This window comes from Sciurus carolinensis, chromosome 16 (genome assembly GCF_902686445.1).
Source record: "Sciurus carolinensis chromosome 16, mSciCar1.2, whole genome shotgun sequence".
In the NCBI taxonomy this organism is placed as follows: domain Eukaryota; kingdom Metazoa; phylum Chordata; class Mammalia; order Rodentia; family Sciuridae; genus Sciurus; species Sciurus carolinensis.
In genome coordinates this window covers 65,634,096-65,661,032 of record NC_062228.1, presented here as the reverse complement: position 1 = coordinate 65,661,032, position 26,937 = coordinate 65,634,096, and the positions used below count along the sequence as shown (strand labels likewise).

General features: G+C 55.0%; 1 protein-coding gene across 1 annotated transcript; it reads right to left on the bottom strand.

The window, feature by feature from the left end:
* Positions 1–1,456: 1,456 nt before the first annotated feature.
* On the bottom strand, positions 1,457–26,713 carry Eddm13 (epididymal protein 13). Its single transcript, XM_047527268.1, has 15 exons — positions 26,597–26,713; positions 23,999–24,016; positions 18,718–18,723; positions 18,015–18,023; positions 16,471–16,479; positions 15,949–15,975; positions 13,508–13,682; positions 13,224–13,458; positions 9,190–9,281; positions 8,244–8,347; positions 7,910–7,936; positions 7,350–7,376; positions 4,300–4,424; positions 4,114–4,151; positions 1,457–1,668 (listed from the first exon to the last, which is right to left on the bottom strand). Exons 1-15 carry the CDS (start codon positions 26,679–26,681, stop codon positions 1,644–1,646), a joined length of 1,002 nt encoding a protein of 333 aa, XP_047383224.1. The 5' UTR covers positions 26,682–26,713; the 3' UTR covers positions 1,457–1,643.
* Between the last annotated feature and the right edge of the window lie 224 nt (positions 26,714–26,937).

Here is a 26,937-nt window from a genome sequence, read left to right as displayed (position 1 = left end):
ACGCACGTTGGGCCTAGCAACCTGTGTTACATTCAGATTGGCGAGATAGCTGTAAGCGTGAACGTTTTCTCCATTTTTCGTGTGGTGCTGGGGATAGAACCAGGGCTGTGTGCATAATAGGCAAGCACTCTACCAGCTGAGCTGCATCCCCAGTCTGGTTTTCTCCCCTTTAGTATAGAAGTTTCTGTGCACAAAGTGCAAGTGTCCGTATTTCCGTATATATATATATATATACTTTTTTGTTTAGTTGTAGATGGACATAATATCTCTATTTTTTTATTTATGTTTACGTGGCACTGAGGATGGAACCCAGTGCCTCATACGTACTAGGCCAGCGCTCTACCACTGAGCCAGTCCCCCCTGCTCCCTTTAAGGGATAACCTGGACACTGAGTCCATAGACACACACGAAACATCACCTCAAAGGTTGACAAATGCATGTACAGTTACACATATTTTAAAACAAAACGGTTAAAGTATTTTTAAATCACCCATTTCGACCAATTTTTTGATGAACTAACGAGACGTTTTTGTCATGACAGGAGGACTTCAGTGCTGTTAACATCCCCATTTTGCAGATGATAAAATAAGGCATTAAGAGATAATAACTATGGCTAAGGCTGTAACTTAGTGGTAGAGCACTTGCCTAGCATGTGTGAGGCACTGGGTTGGATCCTCAGCACCGCGTATGAATAAATTTTTTAAAAATAAAGTCCATCAACAACTAAAAAAAATTTTTTTTAAAGATAATAACTTCCGACAGGCATGGTAGCACATGCCTGTAATCCCAGAGGCTTGGAAGGATGAGGCAGTAGGATCAGGAGTTCAAAGCCAGCGAGTTCAAAGCCAGCCTCAGCAACTTAGTGAGGCCCTAAGCAACTAACTCAGTGAGATCTGGTCTCTAAATTTTAAAAAAATATAAAAAGGGGCTGTGGGGGTGTTGCTGGCTGGGGATGTGGCTCAGTGTTTAAGTGCCACTCGGTTCAATCCCCAGTACCAGAGAAAGAGAGAGAGAAAGAATAGCTTCCTCCACACTGCTGTATTCAGTAAGTGGTGGAACTGGGATTTGAGCCCAAGAAAAGCATGTCCAGAGCCCCAGCTCAACCAGGACACTGGACCTCCCCAATGTAGGCAAAAAATATGCAGCTGGACAGTGGGGCACAGTTTGATCCTGAAGTAGCCCCCAAATCTTTATACAAAAGAATAGGGACGCTGAACAAGGCAAGCCCAGGTCAGTCCTAGCTGTGCAGCTGTGTGACCTTGGGCCAGGTGTTGATCCCTCTGAACCAGGTCCCTCCACCTGTAAAGCGGAAGCACAGTAGAACCTTCTGGTAGGATTGATGCCAGAATTAAATGACAGAGGATTTACCCTTGTCGCCTAGGTTAATTCCCCGTGTTGGGCGGGTGGAAGAACCAAGCACTTAGCCGTTCAACAATGAACATTTAATATGGAAACGGTGGGGAGGTGAGAACAGTTGGAGACGCCCGCAGGGGTTCTCTCAGCTGCTCGGGCCCATCCTCTAGCACGGCCTTCCAAGAGGCAGACAGAAGCTGCTCATCACCCTCCACGGTGGCCGTCCGGGGGACGGAGCTTCTCTGGGAGATGGGGGCCCTGTGCACGTTGAGCTGGGCAGAGTAGACTCACTAGAAAGCACAGCAAGGGTCGTTTCTGAGGACGGGAAGAAAGGAGAGGGCAACGGGTTTGTGCATTTACTGGCGCCTTCATGCATCGCCAGGCCACCCAGCGGGGCCCACGGGGCTCTGTACGACCCTGCGGAGCTCAGTTCTGCCACCTTCGTCCTGGGCCCCTCTCCCGCCGCTGGGTTCTGTCCGCTTTGTCCTCCTCCTCAGATTTCATGGGGCTGGCTCCTCGCCATCACTCGGGCGAACGTCTCCCCGGAGAGGGGGCCCCCTGCAGTTACCGTCACAGCCCGGTGCCCGCTGCACTCGGGAGCGGATGGCGTCCTCCCGCCCTGTCACTAGAGGGCGCGCTCGGGAAGCCGCTCCGCGCCCGCAGCCCGGCGCTCCCGGCGCGGGTTACTGCGCAGCGCGGAGGTCGGGTTCGCTGTGGCCCCGGGGCCCACGGCGGGGCAGGTGGCTTCTGCTCCCAGATGGCCTCGGCCTCGAGGAGGGGTTCTCAGACTGTGCTCTGGAGGGCTGACTCCAGCCTGCGCCCCTCTTAATAGAGTTCCTTCTTTTAATAATCGAGGCAAAATTCGACTGATGTAAAACTCACCATCCTAACCATTTTAAAGTATGCAGTCCAGTCTTTTAATACACTAACCATGTTATGCAGTCATCACCACTAATACCAGAACATTTTCATCAACCCCCCCAGCCCCGCAAAACAAAAACAAAAACAAAAAAACCCTTACTACCCCATCCCCTGATAACTGAGGCTTTCTGCCTCAGGTTTTGTCAATTCTGGACATTTCATATAAACAGAATTATATACTGTGGTCTTTTGTGTCAGGCTAATTTCACATAGAATAACATTTTGAAGGTTCGACCATGTTGTAGCATGTATCAGAGATTCATTTCTTTTTACAGCTAAATAGTATTCCATTGTACAAATATGCCGTATTTTGTTTATGCATTCAGCAGCGGATGGATACTGCCAGGCCTGGCTCTTCATGCCTGTGGTTGCTCTGGCTACAACAGTAGTACTGACTAATTGCAACACAGACAATATGGCCTGTCAAGCCAAGAACTTGACTGTCTAGCCCTTCACAAAGAAAGTTTGCCACCTCTGGCCTAAGGGTCATATACTATCATACAAAACAAAAACAGGGTGTGGCTAGTGCTGTGAAGAGCAGGGAACATCATCCCTGCGTTTCCCTCAGCTGCCCTGCAGTGGTGTCCACCCCTGAGCCTAACCTGCGGATGCTTCGGTGAACCTTGAGGCTGAGGAGAGACACTCCAGGCAAGCAAAGAGAGGAACCCCATCCCTGTCAGAGGGACCAACATGTCTGATTTGTCTTCTTGTGAACATAAGAATCTTCACCCTGTTCTCCACTGTATGCAGGATCCGTCAAGAGTAGCCCATCAGAGGACTGGGGAGATAGCTCAGTTGGTAGAGTGCTTGCCTTGTAAGCGCAAAGCCCTGGGTTCGATCCCCAGCACCACAAAAAACAAACAAAAAAAAAAAGAGTAGCCGATCAGGGCTGGGGATGTAGCTCAGTGGTAGAGCTTGCCTCCTAAGTGTGAGGCACTGAGTTGGATCCTCAATACCACATAAAGATAAATAAATAAAATAAAGGTATTGTGTCCATCTATAACTAAAAAAAATAATTTTAAAGAGTAGCTGATCAATAAAAATTCATTCAGCGGGCTCCTGAAAAAGTTAAACACAGAATTTCATGTGATCTAGCAACTCCATTCCTAGGTATGATTTCATGTGATCTAGCAACTCCATTCCTAGGTATGTATCCAGGAGTCTGACAGGTTCAAACACAAATTTTTCCACAAATGTTCATAAGAGCACTATCTTCAATAGTCAAAAAGTGGAAGTAACCCAATGTCTTTCAACTGATAAAAAGAATGTGGTATATCCATGCAATGGAATATTATTCAGTCATACAAAAGAATGGCATGCCAACACATACCATGACACGGTTAAACTTTGAAAATAGCATGTCAAGTGAATAAAGCCAGACACATCACAGAGTGTGATTCCACTTACATGAAAGTTCCAGAATGTGCAGACCAGCAGAGACAGACAGTAGAGTCCTGGCTGCCAGGGGTCATGTGGAGGACCCCTTAATGGAAGAGTTTCCTTGTTGGGTGGTGAAAGTTTCTGAGGGTAGTGGTGATGGAGGCACAGCCTTGTACGTGAACTGAATGTCACTAGTGTGAATTTTAAGTTCTGTGTTTCTTGCCACAATTTCTGAAACCCCAAGACAAAATGTGTCGGGCGCACGTGTAAATGAACCCCTCCAGTCCTGCACGTCCCAGTCATTCCTAAGGTACTTTGTCAGCCACGTTGGCGCTGGCTCGAGATGAGGGCGATGGGACTCCCGCGTGATTCTCTTTCTGTGAATGGAGCTTCCAGACCCGCCCAGGCAAACACCAGGCAGCCAGGACGGGCCCTCCCAGCCTCCCGGCCCCAGCGTACCTGGCGTCCAGTTCTGGGTTGCAGTAGTGGCAGTAGCACTGCAGTGGCGGTGACGAGGGCCGGCCAGTGGAGGAGGTGAAGGAAAGCAGAGTTGGACGGTGACAGGCGCGCCTCCTCTCCCGGGTCCCCACTGCGCGCCGGCCCCCAGCCCTGGTCCCCCCCGGGGTCCGGAGGCCCGCTGCTCACCCAGTCTCCTTTGTTGTAGGACACAAAGAGGAAGGTCATCATCATGTAGGCACATCTGAGGAAGTTCCAGTTGTTCTTCTTCGGGGTGAGCTTCTTGGGAAGGACGGTGGCCATGGCGGGCTTGACTGAGGGGACAAGGGGGACTCCTGCTGTTCCAGAAAGTCTCCCCATGAGGGCTCCACGCCCGCGTCCCCACAGCCTCTGGAGTTAGACCCCCGCCCATGCTGGCAGCCATTCCATCGCCCACCACCCCACGCAGTGGTCAGCTCCCCACCCGGCTCCCCTCACGTCCGGATGTCCAGACGTGGCTGAGCCTGGCCCATCCATCCCCACGTCTCCTCAGACGCCTGCCCTTCCCAGGCCCACACCTGCAGGCCCGGACCGGCTGGGGCCTCCAGCCCCCCCCTTGGTCCCTCGCCCACACAGGTGCCAGCTCCTCCTGGCTCTGGCCCTGCCGCCAGGGGACTGCAGGGCGGGGGTCCTCCTGCCCAGCATTCTCTCCCTCCTCCGTGTCTTCCAAGAGTTCCATTCAGGAAAACCCACATCGTACGGGTGAGCGTGCCTACCTCCACAGGTCCATGCAACTCAAACACACAAAATAGAGACTCCCCTGTTGAGAACTCAGGAGCAGATGCCCCCACCCCTTGTCTGAGAGCCTCACTTTAGAAAACCAGGTCTCTGTCCCTGGAAATGGGAGCAGGTCTTATTAGAAGTCAGCACACCTCCTGCCAGCTCCCCAGCCCTGGGCGTTTTTCTTCAGGACTCGGGCGGCTCTGGGACATGCACACATGAGGACAGTAGCATTCCCGGCTCCCGCTTGGTGACCACCGGCTCCGGCCTGCCTCGGCTAGTGCCCTAGCTTGAGGACCATCATCTCCCGGCAGGTGTGCGTGGGTTGTGTCTGCTTGTCCACAGGGGTTCCCTCCCTCCGCAGTTGCTTAGCTTCATGCATTCTGGTTCAGTGCTTTTTCAGTAATAAAACTGCTCATTCTCTTCTGCCTTTGTGGAGGGATGTTCTGGGTTGGGAGGATATTTTGTTTTTAATCATATTTCACATTTCATAAGCGACAGCCTATCCAAGGTTCGCCCTCCCGGTCAAAGGCATATTCTGGGTTCATGTTAAACAATGAGTTTTCAGGACTAGAGTTGTAGCTCAGTGGTACAGCACTTGTCTGGCACATGTGAGGCACTGGGTTTGATCCTCAGCACCACATAAAAATAAAAGGTATTGGGTCCATCTACAGCTAAAAAAAAAAAAAAAAAAAAAAAATTTTTAAACTGAGTTTTCAGCTAAGCATAGTGGTTCACGCCTGTAATCCCAGCTACTCGGGAGGCTGAGGTAGGAGGATCCCATGTTGGAGATCAGTCTCAGCAACTTAGTGAGGGCCTGTTTCAAAATAAAGAGGGCTGGGGATGTGACTCGGTGGTAGAGCCCTTGCCTCACATGCCAAGGTCCTGGTTCAATCCTCAGTACTGGGGGGGAGAAGGGGAGAGGAAGAGACAGCTTTCTATGGGCCCCTGGTGCCTCTGTCTCCCCTCTCTTGCCTGGACAGCTGGATGGGATGCACACCCAGGGGAGAACACCCAGCCCTGGGAAGTGCTGGCGATGGTGGCAAGGATACACGCCTCTTAGGGTCTCAGGAGGGAACGTTCCAGGCTGCCACATTACTCTCCGGCACACTCTTGGTGATTCCTTAACACATTAAGATGTTCCCTTCTGTTCCTGGTTTGCCGAGATTTTTTTTTTTTTTTTAATTTTATCATCTTTTTTTTCTGTATCTATCGAGCTGATAATCTGATTTTCCTTTTTGTGTTAATAAGATGAAAATTACATTTATGAATTTTCATATATTAAGCCATCTTTACTTTGTTGGAATAAATTCAATGTGGTCATGATTTCTAAAAATATTTTGCCCAGTTGGATTTGTTAATACTAGTCCAGAATTTTCATCCCTGTTTGTGGGAAAGATTGAAATGCAATTCTCCTCTCTGTCACTCTATTTCTCAGATCTTTTATCGAGGTGGTTTTGTCCTCACAATGAGTGGGAAGTGCCGATTTTAATTTTCTGGAAGGTCCCCTGAAGGTTGCATGGTCCTGCGAAGCTTCCAGGAAGGGACTTTCTTTATATTTGTCCCTCCTCCAGCCTCCGTGGTTCTGAGTCTTTGAAATCTGTCCCTTGATGGTTCTTTGCATGGACAAGCAAGGTCAGCCGTTTGCTCTTGGGGACTGTTCAGTAATGGTCCTGGTGCTGCCTCGAAGCCCAGCGGTGGGAGTCTGAATCCATGGTTTCAGTTGCATGTCTGCAGAATTCCATACCTTTTGTGAACCATAACCCTGAGTTATTATTCAGGAATTTCTGTGGATTTAGTGACCCTAGCTGTTTTAACACACTCCTCTCCGTCATGTGGGTCACCTGGCATGTTCTTGCTGCCCTCTGACTTTCCCTCTCGGTTTTCAGCCACGTAATCCTATTTCTCAGTACTTACCTGATCATGCCCAGCAGGACAGAGTGGACTCGATAGTCAGCAGGAGAAGCAACGGGGGTGAGTGAGTGCTCTTACCCCTGCCTGGGTGTATGGCTGTCCACCCCACAGCGATGGGGGCGGGAGGGCAGGGTAGTTTGAGGAAGGTGGCTAAGGTCAGGAGCCACCCAAGCACTGGTGTCCTGCCCTCGGCTGCCCGGACTCCCTCTTTTCAGGGCTTTATTATGCCCCGAAAAAGGTGCTTACCCGGGGGCTCACCGTCGGGAAAGGAGCTCACCGTCGGGGAAGGAGCTCACCATCGGGGAAGGAGCTCACCCCCGGGGAAGGAGCCAACCCCGGGGAAGCTCACCCCCAGGGGCGGAGCCAACCCCCAGGGGAGGAGCTCACCCCTGGGAAGGAGCCAACCTCCAGGGGAGGAGCTCACCCCCAGGGGAGGAGCCAACCCCGGGGAAGAAGCTCACCCCCAGGGGAGGAGCCAACCCCCAGGGGAGGAGCTCACCCCCAGGGGAGGAGCCAAACCCGGGGAAGAAGCTCAGCACCTCCCCAAGGTGCCGGCTGTCACTCACCTTCTTCCTTACAGTCACTGGTTTCTTCTAAGAAGGAAGAAGAGGAGGAGGAGGAAAAAGGGAAGACAAGAGAAATCGCCTGTGAACAACACCCTGGCCCTCGGGGACGTGGTCAGGCTCCTTGCTGCCCCGCCCAGGCACTTTCCCGCCTTCCGCACGGGGTTCCCCCCTGGGAGGCCGCTCCGCAGAGGTCCTGCTCTCACTTCCTAGGTCTTTGCTAGGAGTCCCCTCCCTGCGCCCTCGGGAAGCCGGCGCCCCTCTCCCAGCTGCACGCCCCTCTGTACTCTGCCCTCCACAGGACAGATCCCGGCGACTCGGAGCCCCCTCTAGTTCCTTCTGGCTGCGGATTGTCTGTTCTGCTGCCTCTCTGCCCCAGCACCTGGACTGAGGCTCAGCACAGAGTAGCTAACGTTCCTAAGGGCCGTGGGATGATCAGAAAGCTGCCCCAGCAGAGCGCAGGAGGGTCGCGGCTGGCGGTCTCTCAAGGCTGCTGCAGCACAGGCAGTCCCGCGTTGTGCTTCCGTGCCCAGGAGCAAACACGGACGAGCCACCAGACTCACCGTTCAACACCTGTAGACTCAGCAAGCCTAAGACCAGGACAGACAAGGGAGTCACCAAGACCGTACCAGGGACCAGGCTTGCCCACCCACGCCTCCCTGAGGATCAACTGGGTTCCAGACCTTTTTCCTTCCATCTTTCTCTGTCTCATCCTGGGGACATTGACTGATACTGTCCTTTGATGATCTGTTACCGTCTGCCTCCCCCATCAGACTACCTCTCCGCCGAGGCCTGAGCACGTGGACAGGTCAGGGCTTGTCCACCCAACTTGTCCTGGCTCATAGGAGGGGCCGGTGCCAGCTTCCCACAGTTCCAAGGTGGCAGGGGAGGTCTCACCCAGGATCTCTGTCCGTCCAGAAGCAAGTGTGGTCCAGGGGCACAGGACAGTGTTGAGTCCATGAGAGATGGGCCAGGAGGAGGAGGGAAAGTCCCAGTCAGACCTGGTGGGATGTGCAAGCCACTAGGGCAGAGCCCCCCCCGGGGCAGCCGCACCCTGCAGGTCTGCGTGCCAGTGCCTCGGGTGGCCAGCTGTGCCCGCTGCCTGCTGGGCCTTCTGAACCCGCTGCTATGACAACCCGACCTGGACACACTTCACACGACTGGCAGCCACACAAGTCGACAGTTCAGCACATTCACAGAGTCCAGCAAACTTCACCCGTCAACCTTAGGACATCTTCATCACCAAAGAGAATCCCTGCAGTTAGCGGGCACCTCCAAATTCTGTACCCAGGCGGCTGCCCCTGTTCCCTGGCCGTCTGCAGCCCTGGGATTCTGGTCACTGCTGGACAGCTCCTGTCTCTGGGGTTGCCTGATCTGGACCTTTCCCATGAATGACCCGAGTGCGAGTCGCGTCTCGGGCGTGGTGGGATCAGGCCTCGTTTCTCTGTGTGGCTAACATCCCTTCGTCCATGGACGGGCACTTGGGACTCTTTGTTTAAAAATCTCACTGGACATGGTCAGTCCACCTTGACACATTGCCAGTCTGTGGAGTGTTGAATAGTCACCAGGGAGCCCTGGGGCCACCAAAGTCTAAGATATCTGCTGCCTGGTGCTTTATGGGCAACATGGCTGATTGACCCCTGCTTTGTATCCCTGAATCCAAACACAGGAGAATCACCTCCGTTACTTGGGTAAGACGGAAGAAGCGAGCAAACAGTCTGCAGAGCACAGCCCCAGCCCAGGTCCATTGCCTCGACACCCCAGCCCTCTCCACGGCCACACCTCCTCCAGGTCACAGGAGGGTGGGGCGACCACGGGCACCCCGGCTCCGGGCCTGGCGTACGTGAGTCTTCCACGGACCTTGGGGTCTGGCTGGGTCTGCTCCCCTGGCCCTGCAGCAGGGCTGGCGGCCTCTGTCTGCCCCTGCGTCTGCATCTGGAGGTGGGGCGGCCCCAGGGAAGTGAGCGGGACAGCAGCAGCCACTGCAGACCAGGACCCCTCTGAATGTAGCTCAGCGGCCATCCTAGGACGCCCCTCGTGAGCCCTGCCCCCCACAGGGCACGGTGCTCAGCGGGGCTTATGCCTCCACACTAGCTGATGCTGGGTTGGAGGACTCTGGTCATGGGGGGGCTCTGTGTGGGGTGCTCAGCCACATCCCTGGCTCCACACCAATGCCATCTGCCTCCCCCACCACCTCCTGGGTTCCAGCAGAAATGTCTCCAGGGGTCCGGATGCCCCCAGGGGGCAAACCCTCCCCACGCACTCCCCACTAGGGGTCAGACCTTGTCTCACCCCCAGGCCCGAGGGGGCTGGAGCTGCCTGGGCAGGGCTGCAGTGCACAGGCCAGAGCCAAGTGCTGGGCTCCAGAGCTGGGCTTCCTGGTCCACAGAGCCACCTGGTGTGGCGGGGCTGACACCTGCAAGGCCACACTCTGCTGTTCCCTCTCTGAGCTGAATTCCATGCTCCTTAAGAGCCAGGTAGTAATAACCTCCCCAGTGCAAGAACAAGGCAGGGACCTGCAGATCTGAGGTGCTTCAAGTGTTATTGGGCCACAGTCAGGAGCACATTGAGGCAGGGGGGAGACAACGGCCAGAGAGCAGCCTGAGGTCCAGACTGCCTGGGCTCTCGTCGGCACCCCGCCCGCTGTGTGATCTGAGCAGGTCACTGTCCCTCTCTGTGCCCTGCATTCTCACTTGTAAGACAAGGATGGCCTCTTGAGGGTCATGCACACAGCACTTGGGACAGGGTTGTTGTTTTTCACCCAGTGTCTCCTGGGTTTGACTGAGGCCCCTCCTGCATGAAGGCCGGGTTTGGAGGTGGGCTCGAGGCTCGGACCAGACGGCACGTCAGGCTGGGTGTAGACTGCTTTCAAGTGGGCAGAGAGGTAGAAGCGACAGATATCACCCAGGGGTGAGTGGATGAGCAAAGTGCGGTGCAGCCATGAGGGAACGTCGCTCAGCCCTGAAAAGCCACAACTCGCGGGCAGGCGCCCAGGGCGTGGGGACCCTGGACATTCATGTGGAGAGAGAGGCCAGAGCACAGACACACGTCCCGGGCTCCGTGAGCTCCCAGAGCAGCCACAGAAGCAGGAGGGTGGCAGGGGCCCCCGCAGGGTGGGCAGGGGCTGCCGGTGGGTACAGGAGTCAGGAGGCAGGAAGGAATGCTCAGCAGCTGGACGGACAGTGGTGCGTGGCGCCCAATGTGCCGGGGCCACAGCACCGGACCTGCTAAGGAGGGTGAAGGGTGAGTCTCGCGCTCCATGAACTGCGTCACCATTTTTAAAGTTTGAAGGAGGCATGTGGCCTCTACCTAGCAGTGACTTTTCAGGGAATGGTGTCGTAAAGGGTCAGAGCTGACCTTCAGGAGAGCGGATCTCCATGAGAGCGAGGCGGGCGCGGACCAGCGTCCCCCGACCCCACCGGGGCTGTGCAGCCCGGGTCTGCTGCCTGACCTCTGTGCCTGCTGCTGGGCGGGTGAACACAGCTTGCCTGGGGAAGAAGCCGCCAGGAAGAGAGAGCCTCCAAGTGCTGCCCTAGTGCCTGACTCCCAGGTAGTGCTCAGGTTTCAGGACCACCCCCCAGCCGCTGCGGACCCCTGACCCGGGGGTCCCCTCACGTGAGATGCCCGCCTTTCTGAAGGGGAATGCAGCAGAGTCGTTTTCCCAGTCCTTGGGCTAAGAGAGGTGAGGAGAAGGTGGACAAAGCAGAGGGAGATGCAAACTTACGCTTCAGAACTGGGGCGGTCCGAGCCGGGGAGGGAGGAGGGTCCGGCCGTCAGCGTCATCAGGGGCACCACAGAAGCGCAGAGCAGAGAGAAGCCGTGTTAGAGGCCGGCTCCTGGCTGGCCCCACCGCAGGAGGGGTGGGGGCCTGGCAGGCTGCCCCTGACCTCCTGGGAGAGAGGCCCTGGACGCCCAGTGTCCTTGGGGGTTCGTCACACAGAGATGGGGAGGCTCCCGCAGAGCAGAGCCGGGGCCCTTCCTCTCCCGTTCCCTGCTGGGAGCCAGGCGGGGAAGCTCACAAAGGGCCTTGGCGCTCCCCTTCTCACCCCGCAGCCCTCCCTAGACATGGCAGACTCCGGGTCGGCAGGGGAGTTTGGGACCTCTGGGGGCTTGGGAAACGGACACAGCAGGACACACTTAGGGCTCGCCTCCCAGCCGAGGGGCAACCCAGACCCACCCGCAGGGCCTCCTCCGGGGACACCGAGTCCTGAGCTGGGCCCCCCAGACAGCCCCTTCCTTCTCCGGCACCTAAGTGCATCCAGGTTACCCGCAGGGAAGGAAACCGTCCACTCACTCTTCACTGCAGGAGCGCACCAGGAGCACATGGAAGAGAGCAGGCAGGAGAGCAGAGTGAGGACCCGCGTCCAGCAGCACCAAGCACCTCCAGCGCCGCCTTGAACTTCCCGAGGACCCCCTGGGAGCTTGCCATGGAGGCCAGGCCTGAGGGACCCCTGGGCAGACAGCTGGCCCTCCGTGGTCAGGCCTTGCCCGATCACACAGACAGGCACCTGGACTGTGTCCCGCAAGTGCCTCAGCGGCTGGAAGCCCTCACGGACGCCTGGAGTCCAGGAGCTGCTGACTGGGCCTTCCTGAGTGTCGGCAAGATGCTCAGACAGTTTTGGATTTTGGAGCATGTCAGATCTTGGGGTCTGGGGTTAGGGATGCTCAGCTGGTAAAGTTTATACAGATATTCCAAAATCTGAAATTTTTTTTCAAATGTGGAATGCTTCTGGCCCCGAGTGTTTCAGACACCGGATTCTCACCCTGCCTCACACTGAAGAAAACAGAACCCAGGCTCAGTCAGGCAGAACCAGGTGGAAGGACTCAAGCCCTGATGTCCTGGCTGGGGACGTGCAGCAGGGCCGACCAAGTGCGGCACCACCCTTGACCCAGCTGTGGCGGTCTCTGCCTTGCCTGGGGTCTGTCCTCCAAAAGCTGCCCTCACTGGTTTGCAGCTGCTCATCTCATGCCTTGCTGTTTGCTCGGATAGCCCGTTGGACCCTTACTGTGCCTCAGCGTACCTCTTAAACAGTACACACCACACTCGCAGAGCACTGAGAATGCACAGAGGAGTCTGTGCCCCAGCCCCAGGCCCGCCAGTGGTGGCCTCTGTGGAGCCTCCTCCCTCAGACCTGAGCTGGGTCCCAGAACCTCACCTGCAACGAAGGCCTGAGGACCTTGCTCTAGCGCAGAGGTCAGCAGACTTCTGAGAAGGGCTGTGTGGTTGGGGTGGGACACTGGCTTTGGAAAAGTGTCTGGGTGAGCTGGTTTGGCTGGACACTTTATGCTCCATCTGATTGGAGCTGTGGTGAGGTTTCAGGAGAACCGGGCTAGCGTGTGGCCTGGGGCTACCAGGTGCTCACTGCCTTCAGGAGACCCTTGTGTCGTCCTGCTGAGCCCTGCATTTTTCTGGGGCACAGATGTGGAAGGGGGACAGGTTCTCCCTGCATGTGGCCGGCCTCTACCCACGGAGCCCTTCCTAGGAACTCCCTCTGCTCTCAGCAGCATGGCCTCCTTTGTGCCCCAGACCACCTCTCCTCTTTCCTGAAGGAGGCTGGGAAACGTCTTCCCTGGGAGCCAGTCATGCAAGATGGCTTGCACACGCGGCTGTTAGAGGTTCAGGAGACTGTGCACAGCGAAGCCAGGAGCGACCTGAAATCAGCCATGGGAAACGGCCACCACGCATCTCGGGCGCTTCCCGCAGCCCTGCAGAGGTGCAGACGCTGAGCAGCACACCACAGTGGTTACCCTCCGGACCCTGGACCACGCCGAACGCCAGGGCCTCCACCAGGCCTCCCCAGCTTTTTCAAAGGGGTCTCAAGGCCCAGAGGGGGTGTGAGATCTAATTTTGGGGACGTCAGCTATCCCAGTACTTACTTTCTTCTTCGGTCCTGTCTGAGGCGGGAAGGCAGCCAGGTTCCAGCGGAGATGCAGAGCAAAGAGAGAAACAGGCGTGAGGCCTCGGGCTCTGGACCATGCTGACAAGCACCGCGACTCGTCGCAGGCAGAGCTGGAGATGCCCGCGAGCCCAGCAGCACAGGGCTGACGCTGCTGGTGAAGACGCATGCCCTGCTGGAGTCTCGCTTCCTCCAGGAGCCATGGAGACTCTGCCCTACCCGACACAGCAAGGTGTGGGCACAGGGCAGCAGGGCCATGGGCACAGGTGCGGGCGTGCAGTCTCCACGTCGAGGAACAGGCGACGGAGGCGTTGTAAAGCGGGGAACGGGTGGGGGTAGTTCTGGGTCGACCTTGGGGCTGGGGAGCCTGTGGGGTGCTGGTGCTGACCTTGTGGGGGAGCCAAGGGAAGCATCTTGGAGGGATTGATGTGTCTGAGACCTGAAAGATGAGCAGGGGTTAGCGGGGCGAAGGAACTTGGGAGAGGAATGAGAGAAGAGTCCGGGACAGAGGGCAGAGTGTGGGCATGGTCCTGGCTGGGAAGGAGTCCGGAGCTGTGGAAGGATTGAAAGGGACTCAGGATTCGGCTGGGTGCTGCGGACATGTGGGCATCTTAGGGAGTCCCTCCTGCGTGGCAGGGGCGTCTTTGAGCATGTGGATCTGTGTTGGCGTCTGATCCTGTCGCTTGCCAGCTGCTGAGCACCAGAAGCCATCCTGGTTTGCCTGGGATTGACAGGTTCCTAGGACGTGAGGGCTTCAGTGCTAAAACTGGAAGTCCCAGGAGACCAGGCCAACTGGGCAGGTCCAGGTGCTGCAGGGGCTGAGACTGCGGGTGAAGAGCTGAGCACCCTGGGCTCCTTCCAGGCCTCCGTGAATGCTTTGTTAGCTGCTCCTTTGTCTCTGAGGCTCTGCTTCTTTCCAGGCCTCAGATTTCTCTCCCGCATGGGCGGTGGTGGAACTCCAGTTCCAGGACGGCTCCTGCCTCCTCCAGCTCTGCTCCAAGCTGGCTCTGCAGACTCGGCGGGATACGAAGAGAGTGCTGCTATTCCCGGGTCCCAGCCCGCGGGTTCCGCCTCTCAGTGGCTGTGCTGGGTTGAGCTGTGGCTCTATGCCAGGCTCTGCATGTGGATGCTGCTGGTGAGGTCCGCTGCCTCCACAGGAGGTTCAGGCAGAGGTTGCTGTCACCTTGGGGGCCCGCAGGGTGGCCAGGAGGGTCTGCGGCTGCACAGGCGGGTGGTAGTAGGAGGGAGCAGGGGTGGAGCTGGCACGCGGGCACCATGTGGGGGAGTGGGCCACGCCCGAGGCTCTGATCCCCACCAGAGCTCCTCCACGCAGGCCTGCACAGACCCCTTCTGGGAACCTCTGCTCCTCTGCAGGGAGCCCCCTGCTCAGCCGTCTCGTCCCCCACGGTGGGGAGAACGGAGGAATCATTCTGAGGGGCAGCGGAGACACAGAGTGCTTTGGACCGGGGCCTGGGGGTGGACTGGGCGAAGGGAAGCGGGTCCCTCACGCCCACCTGTGGAGTACCTGCTGCCACCCTGCTGTGCAGGGGCCAAGGCAGCTCCTTCTTGCTGACCTGCTGGTGGACGAGGGCTCTGGGCCAAGACCCCAGGTGCCTCCGTGTGTGGATGATCCATGGGAGGTGCCCAGTGATGGCGGAGGGCCGATGCGTCTCAGGCGGACGCAGACTCAGCTTTAACTCCCCGGTGCCTCCTGGCGAGAGCAGAGCCCTCCTAGGAGGAGCCTCAGAGTGGTGCCAACGGGTCTTGAACCCCTGGCACCCACTCACCCTCAGCAGCGGCCACGTCCACTCGGCCGCGCTCCGCTCTCTTTACTTAGCTTATGGCTGTCTTCTCTCGACCTGTGAGATCCGCTTGCCACTTACTCAAACGCGGCAAAGTCTCCTTTCAAGACGAGAACTGAGTGCATTCAGAGAATCCGGGGCTCAGTCCCCTTGGGACGGTCGGTGGGGGCCGAGCATCTTCAGCTCCCACGTGTTGGAAAGTGAAGTCAGGAGGCACCCGATGCTGCTGCGGGGGACGGGCACGGCGCTCCTCCAGGCTGCGCGGGGTGTGGGTCCGTGCCCTGGTCCAGGCTGGCGTGCGCACACCCCTGGCCTGCACCGGGCCGCTTTCAGGGACTGAACGGAGACGAGCTTGCACAGTAAGAAAAGCAGAGGTCTGAGAGGCGTCCACTGCGCCGATGGCCCTGAAATGCACTGAAACGAAGCTGAAGGAAACCAGGAGCCAGACTCAAGCACAGCCTCCTTGCTGGGCATGAACGCATTGTTCAGGTGTGCGCGCGGAAGAGGTAGACGCATACTGCTGCTTTTAACTTGAAGAGCCAAGATGCTCTGTGTGCAGCACTGAACGCGTCTCCCACACCGGACTCCGGTGACGGTGTGGCCTCTGGTTGGCAGAAGTGGACGTGAGATGAAGCAGACACCCGGCTCTGGCTTTATGTTCCCTCAGTGCTTCCCATTTTAAAACGTTCCTATTTTTAAAACTTAGGAAAAGCCACGGGGTGGTGAGCACTAGGTCAGACTCCAGCCAAAGCCGTCTCTGCTAATGAAGAGGCCACGTCACTCAAACTCCAACGCACATAACCTGCAACTGGTAACGTCCCAACCCCCTGGGACCCAGGGAGGGTGCAGCACCGCGGGAGGGAGGAGAGAGGCCAGGGCCAGTGGGTGGGATCCCACACTCACCATCCGGGGACAGCCTGCTCATCAGACCTAGGGAGAGAGAGGAGGGCCATGTGCACACGCAGGGCAGACAGCCCTGGTCAGGGGCTCCTGCCCTGCAGACTCAGTGCTCTCCTCCAGGGAGGGGTGGCCACAGGCATGCCTGGGGTCTCCCCACACTGCCACCGGCCTTGTCCCCACTGTCACAGCAGGGGCTGCTTGCCTCTGAAGTTCCCTCTTGAGCACGGTGGGGTCTGAAAGCTGGCACCCAGCTCTGGGCAACGTCACAGAGCGTAGCTTATGCCACCGTGGCTCTGGCATCACTGGCAATATGATCTCCTGGGACCACTGCCTACATGGGGCCTCTCGGTGGCCGAAATGTCCCTGGGGGGCTTGTGTCTCCCTGTCTGTTCCCACCAGAGTCTGAGCTTCTGAAGCGTGAGCCTACTGGACCCGTGTCTGGGTCTCCGTTGCCCAAGTGTGAGTCAGGCACACACGGAGCTCTGAAGACCCCGTCCGGGTGTCCTGGGTGTGGCAGGTACTTACCCACGATCCCTGAGAACAGCCCATCCAGGAGCAGGGGTCGGCAGCCGAGTCGCAGACAGCATGCAGAATGTTGAGCCAAGGAGTGGCGGAGACCAGGTCATAATCAGAGAGACGGAAAGCAAGATCAGACGCGGCGGCTGCAAGGGACTGAGCAGCAGAATCTTCCAAAGTCTGCACCGGAGGAGGGCCGGTGGCAGTGGGGGAGACCCTAAGCATACAGTCGGCGACCTGTGGGCGGTTGGGGTCTAGACCTGGCCCTGTGGGGTCATCATCAGCCCCTTCAGCCTACGGCAGGGGCCCAGTGGGCTGGGAAGGGGCTGGGAGGCAGGCCTGGCCCTGCTGTGGCCTCACTAGAAAGGGAAGGAAAGACCACCTGCCCGGCTCTAGAAGGAGGCCCAGCTCTGCTCCACCTGCTCCACCCGGGCCCTCAGGGACCAGAGCAGCATCCCCTCACTTCCCGTGGGGATAGCGGAGCTCCAAGAAGTGATCCTGCAGTAGGACGCCAACCGCAGACCCCCCCTCCAGCTCCACCTCCTCTTCCACAAAACGGAGGTGCTGGTGGCAGAGGCTTTGGACCCAGTGGCGGCCCAGCCTGTCGGGGAAAGCGCCCTCAAAGTGTCCTCCCAGACCCTGAGACCCCTCCGGTCAACGCCTCCGAGGGCAGGAGGGGTGCCAGCTGAGTGGTTGGGTCCCCAGCTGCACCTTCACCAACCGGGTGGTCTTGGGAGGATCACCCAACTCTGAGCTCTTCCTGACCCAAGAGGGGAAATGCACCTCCCACCTGGAGCAGCAGTGACAAGCAAGGGGACATGTCCTGAGCACTAAGCCTCACTCCTGCCCCACGGTAACGTCAGGTAACAGGGAAGTGGTAATGGTCGTGGTAAGCGCGTACTTGTGTGGTGTGGGGTGTGTGCATGCACGGGGGGCAGAAGCAGGCAGAGCTGTTGAACTGATTTCCTGAGTTCGGTGAACACGTTTCACATCTGTGACAGCCTTCAGCCTGTGAAGGCCCAGAGAGGTGAGGTGGCTTCTCCAAGCCTGCCCAGCTAGGAAGGGCAGCACTGGGCTCTGAACACAGAGGTGCTCAGTGCCCACCTTGGCCTTTCTGAGGATCCTCGTCTGACTTCCTAAGGAGGCCTCCTGCCTCCAGCTTGCAAACCCAGTTGCAAAGCTTGGTCACTGAGCTTGCTCTGACCGCCGTCAGTAAGGGTCATCCGACAGCGCTGGTGGCAGGCTCTCTGCCTGACCTCAGAAAGCAGAGATGGAAACTGGCGTGCTCCAGTGTTAGCTCTCGGGCAGACCCAACCACCCCTCAGACCTGGAGGCCTCCGTTAGGTCACAGCCATAGGCTGAAGCTTGGACCACCGAAATGCTCCCCGTTTCAGGGAGAGGGACAGCACTTGGTTTCCTTCAGGAGAGGTTTCCAGCTCCCGCACCAGAAGCTGGGCAGTGGACACCAGGGGAAAGGAGAGCTGGATGGAGGCCAGCAGAGGCCATCCCTGTTGGGTCAGGGCTGTGAGAACCGAAGGGAAGGAGACCCTCACCTTTCAGCACTGCAGACGTCCAGCGGCAGGCAGGAGAGGAGCAGTGGGCCAGGGGCCAGTAGGGCCAGCGGGGCCAGTGGGATCGTTTTGCCAATCAAGGTTTGGAGAGAATGTGAGATAAATTAACCCTCAGCACCCCATTGCCCCCCGCAAGCCCTGAGGCAGGGTAAGGAACCAGAACAGGGAGGCGTGGCCCTTCCTAAGGGTTCTGGGTCCCTTTGGAGTCACATTTACCCAGGTGACAGAAAGCCCAGGGAGCCGCTGTCCTGCGAAACCCTGCCCCTACTCCGCCTGAGCTTGGGGAGAGGAGCAGGAGGGTCTGCAGGACAGCCTATGGTCATCTCCGCTTCTCAGCTGGAGGCCAGGACGGTTAACTTTTGCAATGCAGGACTGTGTGTCCACTCTGCAGCAGGCTCTTCTCGTTTAAAACCCACCAGAGAGCCCACTGCACAGTCGGAGCAGAGATCACCGGCCCACTGAAGCGGATCACGGTACGCCAGCAGAAAGCCCCGGGTTCCCCTGCTGTCCACACACGCCCAGCTTCACACGGCAAGCGGGCACGTGAGGGTCCATCCCGTCATCCCACTAGACCCTCCAGGGTCTCCATCTGCCCTGGGTGGAGCGTCAGGCCAGCGGTTCTGCTTCCTTGGTCCCCTGACTGTGGGCTAAAGGGACTGACTGTGGGGAGGGAGAAGTGACTTACGTTTGACTGAAGGGGCGACAGAGCCAGGAGTCAGACGCAGCATGGCAGACAAAGGAAGGGAGGAGAGAGGTCAAGGTTCACACAACCCACCCTGGGGTCTCCACACCGCCCTCCGCCCCTCCAAGGACACTGTGGCCTAGACTACCCAGGCAAGGCCTTGCACGAGGCCTGCTAATGCGCTAGACACCGCTGTATTGACAAAGGTGTTGACAGCCCTTAACTTAAGGGTTAGAAATTAGCTTCACAGCCCATTTCTCTGTGTACACCTGCAGCCACGGGCATAATAGATAACTAGCCTTCTGTACGATAGGTGTCCCTAGGTATCTACTGCTCAGTCAGCAGTCAAACTCTGCACCCATGGACTCAAGCATGGCAGATAGAAATGTGTGCATGTGTGTGTGTGTGTGTGTGTGTGTGTGTGTGTGTGTACAAATATAGAAAGTTTATTTAATATACATATTAAGTTGCATATGCAGGCTGGCAAGGTCCCAGAGACTCAGGAGGCTGGGGTAGGAGGATTGCAAGTTCAAGGTCAGCCTGGAAAACTTAGAGAAAATGTGACTCAAAATCAAAAGTAAGAAGTGCTGGGAATGTAGTTCAGTGGTCGAGCACCCTGGGTTCAATCCCCGGTACTAGAAAAAACTGCATATGGATTAAACCTGTGCCAATGTTTCCCCTTCTGGTTGCTCCCTAAACAGCACACTAAACAGGCGTCTAGTGTTTATAGTGTACTAGGTACCATAAGAAATCTAGGAATGGCTCAGAGTTTCCAGGAGGATATGAATAGGTTAGATGCAAATCCCGCACCAGTTTATACACGGGGCTTGAGCATCCAGATTTGGGTGTCATTGCTGGGGAGGGGAGCGTCCTGGAACCAACACCCCAGGGATACTGAGGGACAACTGAACACATTTACATAATTCTATGGATGTATATGGATATATAGTTATAGATTTGTGTGTCTCCCATATGTCTGATTTCATATAAGATGATTTTTTGTTTGAAGCATTGATTAAAAGAGTGAAGTATTGGAAGCAACCTGGGTGCCCATCAGTGAGTGACTGCTTAGATAAAATAATGGACATCACTCAGGAAATACCACACAGTCAAAACTAAGTGCATAAGACTGATGGCTTTTCATGGACCAACAGGGGCAGTGTTCAGAATGCATTGCTACGTGGAGAAAGCAGGGCACACGCAGAAGAGCGTGTGCAGCACACCGTCTTTATGTGAGTGAGAAGGCTTTGAATGTATAAACATGTTCACTGCTGCTTGCACCAACTGTCTCTGGAAGGATCTTAAAGCTGGAATTAGCTGGGTGCAGTGGCACACACCTGTAATCCCAGCAGCTCAGGAGGCTGACGCAGGAGGATCGCAAGTTCAAAGCCAGCCTCAGCAACTTAGTCAGATCCCGTCTCAAAATTAAAAAGTAAAAGCAAAAGGCTGGGGATGTGGCTCAGTGATTAAGTGCCCCTGGGTCCAATCTCCAGTACCAAGGGGGAAAAAAAAAGAATAGCACATTCCTTCAGGGAGGGGAACAGGGAAAATAGGGGCGGGGGAGGAAATTTTTACAGTACAACTTGGAGAACTTTTTGAATTCTAGACCCTGGAAATCTTATTTTTTAAAAAATTTTTAGTTGTATATGAACACAATACCTTGATTTTATTCATTTATTTTTATGTGGTGCTGAGGATCAAACCTAGTACCACACACGTGCTAGGCAAGTGCTTTACCACTGAGCTATACATCCCAGCCCTCTGGAAATCTTTTTTTTAATATAGTTTTTTTAGTTGTCAATGGATCTTTTACTTAATTAATTTATTTCTACGTGGTGTCAAGGATTGAACCCAGGGTTCACACATGTCAGGCAAACATGCAACCACTGAGCCCCAGCCCCAGCCCCTTGGAAATCTTATATATTAAGTGAAAGTTAAATATTTTAGATTAAAATAGCATAAATGTCTTAAATTAAATATTTAATTATTAATTCAAATATTATTAAATGTTAATGAAATGGTACTTTATATAACTAATCTAAATATTGTTATAATAGTAATTTAACATAAAACAAAAATTAAAACAGCACGATACTTTGAAACAGAACGGAAGTGTGGCTTCTGTGATGTGTGCATTTATTTAGGTTTTTCCAAACCTAGAGGCAGGAGCACAGGTGAGCGTTTCAGTGTAAGGGATCCAGACTGTCATCCAGGGCATTTGATTGACAGGGCTGGTATGGGATCTGAATATTTTGAAATCTTCGCAGGTGACTGATGGTGGATGATCTGGCGTGAGCATCTGGAGCTGTGGTAGCCTCTGGGTCCTCAGGGGACATGCACTACTTTGAAAACTAAGTTGCATGGCACATTTTAAATTCTCAGGACACGCTGGGTGCCTGGTGAACCTTGTCTCCCTTCCTCTTCCCTTCCTCTTCTCTCAGTCTGGGATAATAGCATCAACGCCCTTCAATTGCACAGCCCTTTCAGTTTAGGAACTTTCCTAGGTTACAGGAATAGATAGATGCACGAGTCCCTGCCCTCTGGAAACCTGCAGGTTTGCAAGGGTGGGAGAGAAAGACTCTTCTCAAAGTTTCATACAGGGGATTCTTCAGAAAACTTGGAATGGAACTACCATTTGACTCAGTCATTCCACTCCTAGGTTTATACCCAAAGGACTTAAAATCAACATACTACAGTGATGCAGCCACATCAATGTTCATAGCAGCTCAATTCACAATAGCTAACCTATGGAATCAACCTAGGTGCCATTTTCAACAGATAAATGAATAAAGAAAATGTGGGATATATACTCAATGGAATATTACTCAGCCTTAAAGAAGAATGAAATTACGGCCTTTGCCAGTAAATGGATGGAACTGGAGAATATTATGCTAAGTGAAATAAGCCCATCCCAAAGAACCAAAGGCTGAATGTTTTCTCTGATATGTGGATGCTAATTCACACTGAGGAGGGCGAGAAGAATAGAGGTAGTTTGGATTAGACAAAGGGGAGCGAAGGGAGGGAAGGGGGCATGGGGATAGGAGTGATAGAATGAATGGAACATCATGACCCTGTGTGCATGTGTGATTACGTGACCTGTGTGACTCTACATCATGTTCCACCAGATGGTTGAGAAGTCATACTCCGTTTATGCATGATATGTCAAAGTGCATTCTACTGTCATGTATAACTAAGTAGAACAGAATCTAAAAACAAAACGAGTCTCATCCGGGGACCACTGGGGCCCGGAGGCCCTTCCAGGGTTGATGGCTGATCTGGCGTGCCTTATTGGCTGGGCGGAGGGATGCCCAAGGGGCCGGCATGCTGCCTCCTCAGTCATTGCAGCATTGGGCTCCGGTCCCTCTCCTGGCGGGAAGCCTGTGCCCGTCCTCTGCCTTGGTCCATGGGTGAGGGTGTTTCTGGAGGAGATTGGTGTGAGTGGTGGACTGAGCAGGGAGGTTCGCTCTCAGCGTGGGTGCGCACCATTCTAGGGAGCAAAGAGGTAGAGGAGGCCCAGCCCCTGCCCTGCTCCAGAGTCTGGATGCCCATCTTCTCCTGCCCTTGTAGGTAAACTCCGGGGTCTCTGACCGCTGGGACTCCAGGTCTTAGACCAGGCCCCCTGGGCTCCTGGATCTTTGGCCTCAAAGTGAGTTTCTCCCTCAGCATTCCTGGTTCTGGGGGTTTGGACTTGGACAGAGACACACAAACAACTTCCCTGGCTCTCCAGCTTGCTGGTGGCCTGCTGTGGAACTTCTCCAGGGCTGAGAGAGCCCACTACCCTAACGATTCCCCTCCCCTCCCTGTATCACCGGTCTGTCCTTTTGGCCCAGTCTCTCTGGAGAGTCCTGACTGGTCCAGAAGGCCACGATCCTCCCTTTTCCACTCCCTGTCTGTGACATTGGGTTTTCATCTACTTCAGCCAAAACAGAACGTCACGGTGGATGGAGCACAGACGCAGAGGTGAGACCTCAGCTCCTGTCTCTCGGCCAGGCCTTAAAGGAGTTTGCCAACTGTAGAACGATCCCTGTCCTCCCACCAGATTGTCTTGTCTTAGGAAAAAATAGTCATTTCATTAAAATATTTTATGATAACGTGATGCGTGTTTTTAATTCTTATTTTTAATGAAATAAGCATGTCGGCAACAGCTGTATTGAGGTGTGATCCCCCATTTCTATGTTTTTTAGAATAGACTTGTGCATTCATCACGTCAATTTTGGAGCATTTCATCACCCCAAAACTAGACCCTCCACCCCATAACCATCACCCCACAATTCTACCCCCAACCCCTGGCAATCACTAACCTACATTCTGTCTTCATGGGTCTGCCTCTCTGGGTATCACACATCAGTGGATTCATACAACTGAAGGGGACAGGCACTTCTGCTGAGCAGGAGATTCTGAAGGTCCATTTATGCCACACCATCTGTCAATACTTTGCATTTATGGCTGAATAATATTCCACTGTAGGCACAGACCACATTGTGTTTGCCACTCATTGATTAAGGGCCACTTAGGCTATCTCCACATTTTGACGATTATAAATAGAGCTTCTGTGAACACCTGTGTTCAAGTGCCTATGTGGACTTCTGTTTTGGTTTCTCTGGGGTGTGTACTTAGGAACAGAATTACTGTGTGACTGTTCAGCATTTTCAGGATCTGCAGGACTGTTCTCCACATCCCCTGCGCCTTGGGCAGCAGTGAAGGAGGGTTCCAGTTCCTCTGCATCCCAACCAGCACTTGTTACATCTCTCTTTTGTGATGAATCCTCCCAGGGAGTGTACTGGGGAACTTCCCTGTGGTCTTACTTGCATTTTCCTGGTGACTAATGATGTTGAACATCTTTGCATGTGTTTATTGGCCATTTACAAATAAATATTTTTAATTGGGAATGTTTAGTTTATAATAAGGTAAATATCAATAAAGATCACCTATACTTGGAAAATAAGTGCTTTGGGGTTCTCATTAATTTTTAAGTGTTCAGATGCCCCCAGACTATGACCCAGCTAGAGTGGGTATGTGAACATCCCGCCCACCATCTTTCTTCCTGAGGGGTGCTCTCCACTCTTGCTGAGCAACTCTTTGCAGCTCTCAGTGGTGAAGGTGGATATAAAACAAGGATGGCCGCAGCTTGCTTCACCTGCTTCTTTCCTGACCCCAAGCAAAACTCTGTGCACTAGTTCCAAGTCCACCTTCCCCAGAATTCCCAGGGACATCTCCAGATCCCAGGGAATCTGAAAGGTGCTAGCTATGGGAATATAAAGTAGTGCGTATCCACAGTTCTTACTTTTTTCTTCAATTGCAACTGCAGGTGAACGCGTCAGTCATTTGTATTCCAACAGGATGGGGGAGCAGGGAGCAAGGAGAGAATTAAGCGTTAGGCTCAGATCACTACAATAGCCAAGAAGACCAGAGCAGATGTGTCCCTGCAGAAAGACAACTCATCCACTCTTTGTATCAATAAAGCCACCCAGATCCATCTGTCTACCCATCCATCCATCTACCTGCCCATCCATCCCTCCATCCACCCATCCCTCACCCACCCATCTATCCATCCACCTATCTATCGTTTATCCTTCTACCCATCCATTGTTCACCTATTCGTCATCCACCAATCCTCGATCCAAACATGCATCCCACCATCCATCTATCTATCCATCCATCCAACAAACATTCACTTGGCTCATACTCCAGACACTGGCCCACACTTCACGCTAGAGACACAGAAAAACTGGACTCTGCCCCTGCTCTGTAGGCCTTTGTGAATCTGATTGGGAAGAAAACTGTGGGTGCAGGAGGAGGAAATGAAACATTCCAAGCTCTCTTCTCATGGAACTTGCAGTCTATGAAGGTCTCGGTCATCTGCAGGCACTTGAGACTCAGCATGTCCAGAAGGGAATTTCTGGTCATCACCCTGCTACCCATAAAAAGAATCTATTGATAAAGTAGATATCCACGAATTCACACTGATACAAAAACGTGGATGAGTAAACAAGGGAGAAGGGTCAGCTCTTCCTTTCAGAGACATTCCAATAAGTACATGTGGAAGGAAGGAGGGTACTATGACAATGGCCGCTGAGAGACACTAGAGTCATCCTAGCTGCAGGCGAGATGCGCAATGAGGCTGAAGCTAGGGGCGAACGTGGAGGAGGAGCAGGATGTTTACGGATTCTCCAAGGATACCCCCAGTATATGTATTGAGGACCAAGGGAGAAAGGGTACGTGGAGCAGCCTGGCAGGTACCCCTCCACCAAGGTGCCAAGGCCAGCGTGGCAGGCAGTCAGACCTATCAGTGTCAGGTGACCCTGAGGTCATTCACTACCGAGGGCAGACCCACTTCTGTGGTATTCCTGTCCCAAACACATAACCTCAATCCCATCAAGGGAGAGCTTCCCACAAACCTGAGTTGAGAGACATTCCCAGATCAATTGACCAGAGAGCTCTTCAAATGTCCTGAGGTCACGGAAGACAAGGGAAGATGGGGGCTCAAGCGCTAGTGCTGAGGACCAGTCAGTCGTGAGCAGAAGGGCGAGTGTGAGGAAACGCTAGGAGGACCCGCTGGATCCTCCTGGAGAGGGGTCTCCGTTAGGGAAACATGGTGAAATTTGAGTTGGTCTGTCATTAGGCCTCGGTTCTGTGCCGGTGCGAGGGCCTCGGTTTTGCTGTGGTGCTGGGCTTAGGGCAAGAGGCTGACACTGGGGGACGCTGGGGGAAGGTATTCGGGAACCCTAAGACGTCAGCTTCTCCCAAGTCTAGAAGGATGTCAAGAGAAAGCCGAAACACGGCTCGCTCCGCAGCGCTCTCCCCTCTCTGCAAGGGCAGCCTCGGCTGCGGGAGGGGACACTGCAGGAACCTGTCCTCTTTCCCTGAGCTCAGCCCCTGCTCCTCACCCCTGCTCCTCCATGTCCATCACCTGCTCACGCTGCTCTACTCCTTGGTGACCAAAACAATGTCTTCACTCCTGTCCATGGTTCTGCTCTGACCCCCACCCAGCCCGTGCCTCACCTGGGACAGAGCTGATCATTCACACACACGCGCACACACACACACACACACGCCCACACACACACACACACACACACACACGCACACACGCACTTCCCTTCCCGGAGATGCGAGACAGCTTCCATTTGCCATGAGGACGACATTCAGAACCCCTCATACCACCTGCAAGGCCCAGTCCTCCTCTCCATTCTTCCTCGTTAGTGTCCCCCACCTCCTCCACCTGTCCATCTTCCTGTCACTGGCTGCTCTCAGAGGCTGAAGGGACTCTCGCAGGCAGCTCTGCCTGCCCGAACACCCTCCTTGACTCTGGCTGGCTAGCCCCTGTGCCTCACTGGGGTCTTGCCTCCGATGCCGCTTTTCCGAGAGACCTCCTCTGAATCCCCAGCCAGGGTGCGTTTACTGGCCTGACATGGGAATCGCAGGAGGACGCCTCTGGATTGTCAGTACTGAGCCCTGGGACAGGCCAGGAGCTGCCCGAGCCTTCCTGACGGATGGAGTGAGGAAACAAGCTGAGGGTCTGGAGTCTCCCTGGACCCTCTACCTACGGGGATGTTAAGTCCTGGATCTGTACAATTGGAACCTCTTCAATGACACCTAACTGTCCTCGGAACTGGTGACCCTTATGACCCCACTGGGTAGATGAGGACAGGGAGGTGGAGAGGTAATATCTCCCCTGCAAAGAGGCAAGAAGCCATTGATGAAAACCAGCACGCAGACACAGGCGTGTGCATCTGCCAGGGCTGGGACCGCATCTGGGACTCCACCGCCATTTCCTCCAAGGGTAGGGGAACCAGACGTCTAAGCCTGGACAAGGGGTCGTTGTGAGTGAGGCCTCAGGGGTCCTGTCTGAACCCAGCCCAAATGCGCAGGGACCATTTACCCTCACGAGGGATGCAGGCTTCTGCCAGGCCCAGGAAAAGCAGGAACACCGGGGACATCTTCAGAACCGGCTCCAGGTGGCACATAGTGGGGTCGGGGACTGGGCTGGACGTCCTCCTTCCAGGGCGGACAGGAGTCTGCTCCCTCACCTCTCCCAGGCTGCGGGGACAAAGCCAGCTGCCCACACATGCCCTCTGGCTTAGCTGGCGGCTGCAGACGGTGCCCACGCCACCAGCTGCCGGCCCAGGAACGGCTCCTTCCCGCTGGCAGGCATCTGCTCACTCATGTAGGGCAGCCGGGTCCTGCTGGTCTGCCACGGTGGAGGGCCCGTGGGAGAGGGGC

Bases quoted from the DNA above. Each gene is read 5' to 3' on its own strand.
- Eddm13 (XM_047527268.1), bottom strand. From the start codon at position 26,681: ATGTGCCACCTGGAGCCGGTTCTGAAGATGTCCCCGGTGTTCCTGCTT. The intron at 9,282-13,223 runs GTAAGTACTGGG...CCCCACCTCCAG, and splicing joins AGACAGGACCGAAGAAGAAA to ATGCAGACGCAGGGGCAGAC. The intron at 7,937-8,243 runs GTGAGACCTCCC...TCCTGGTCTTAG, and splicing joins TGGACGGACAGAGATCCTGG to GCTTGCTGAGTCTACAGGTG.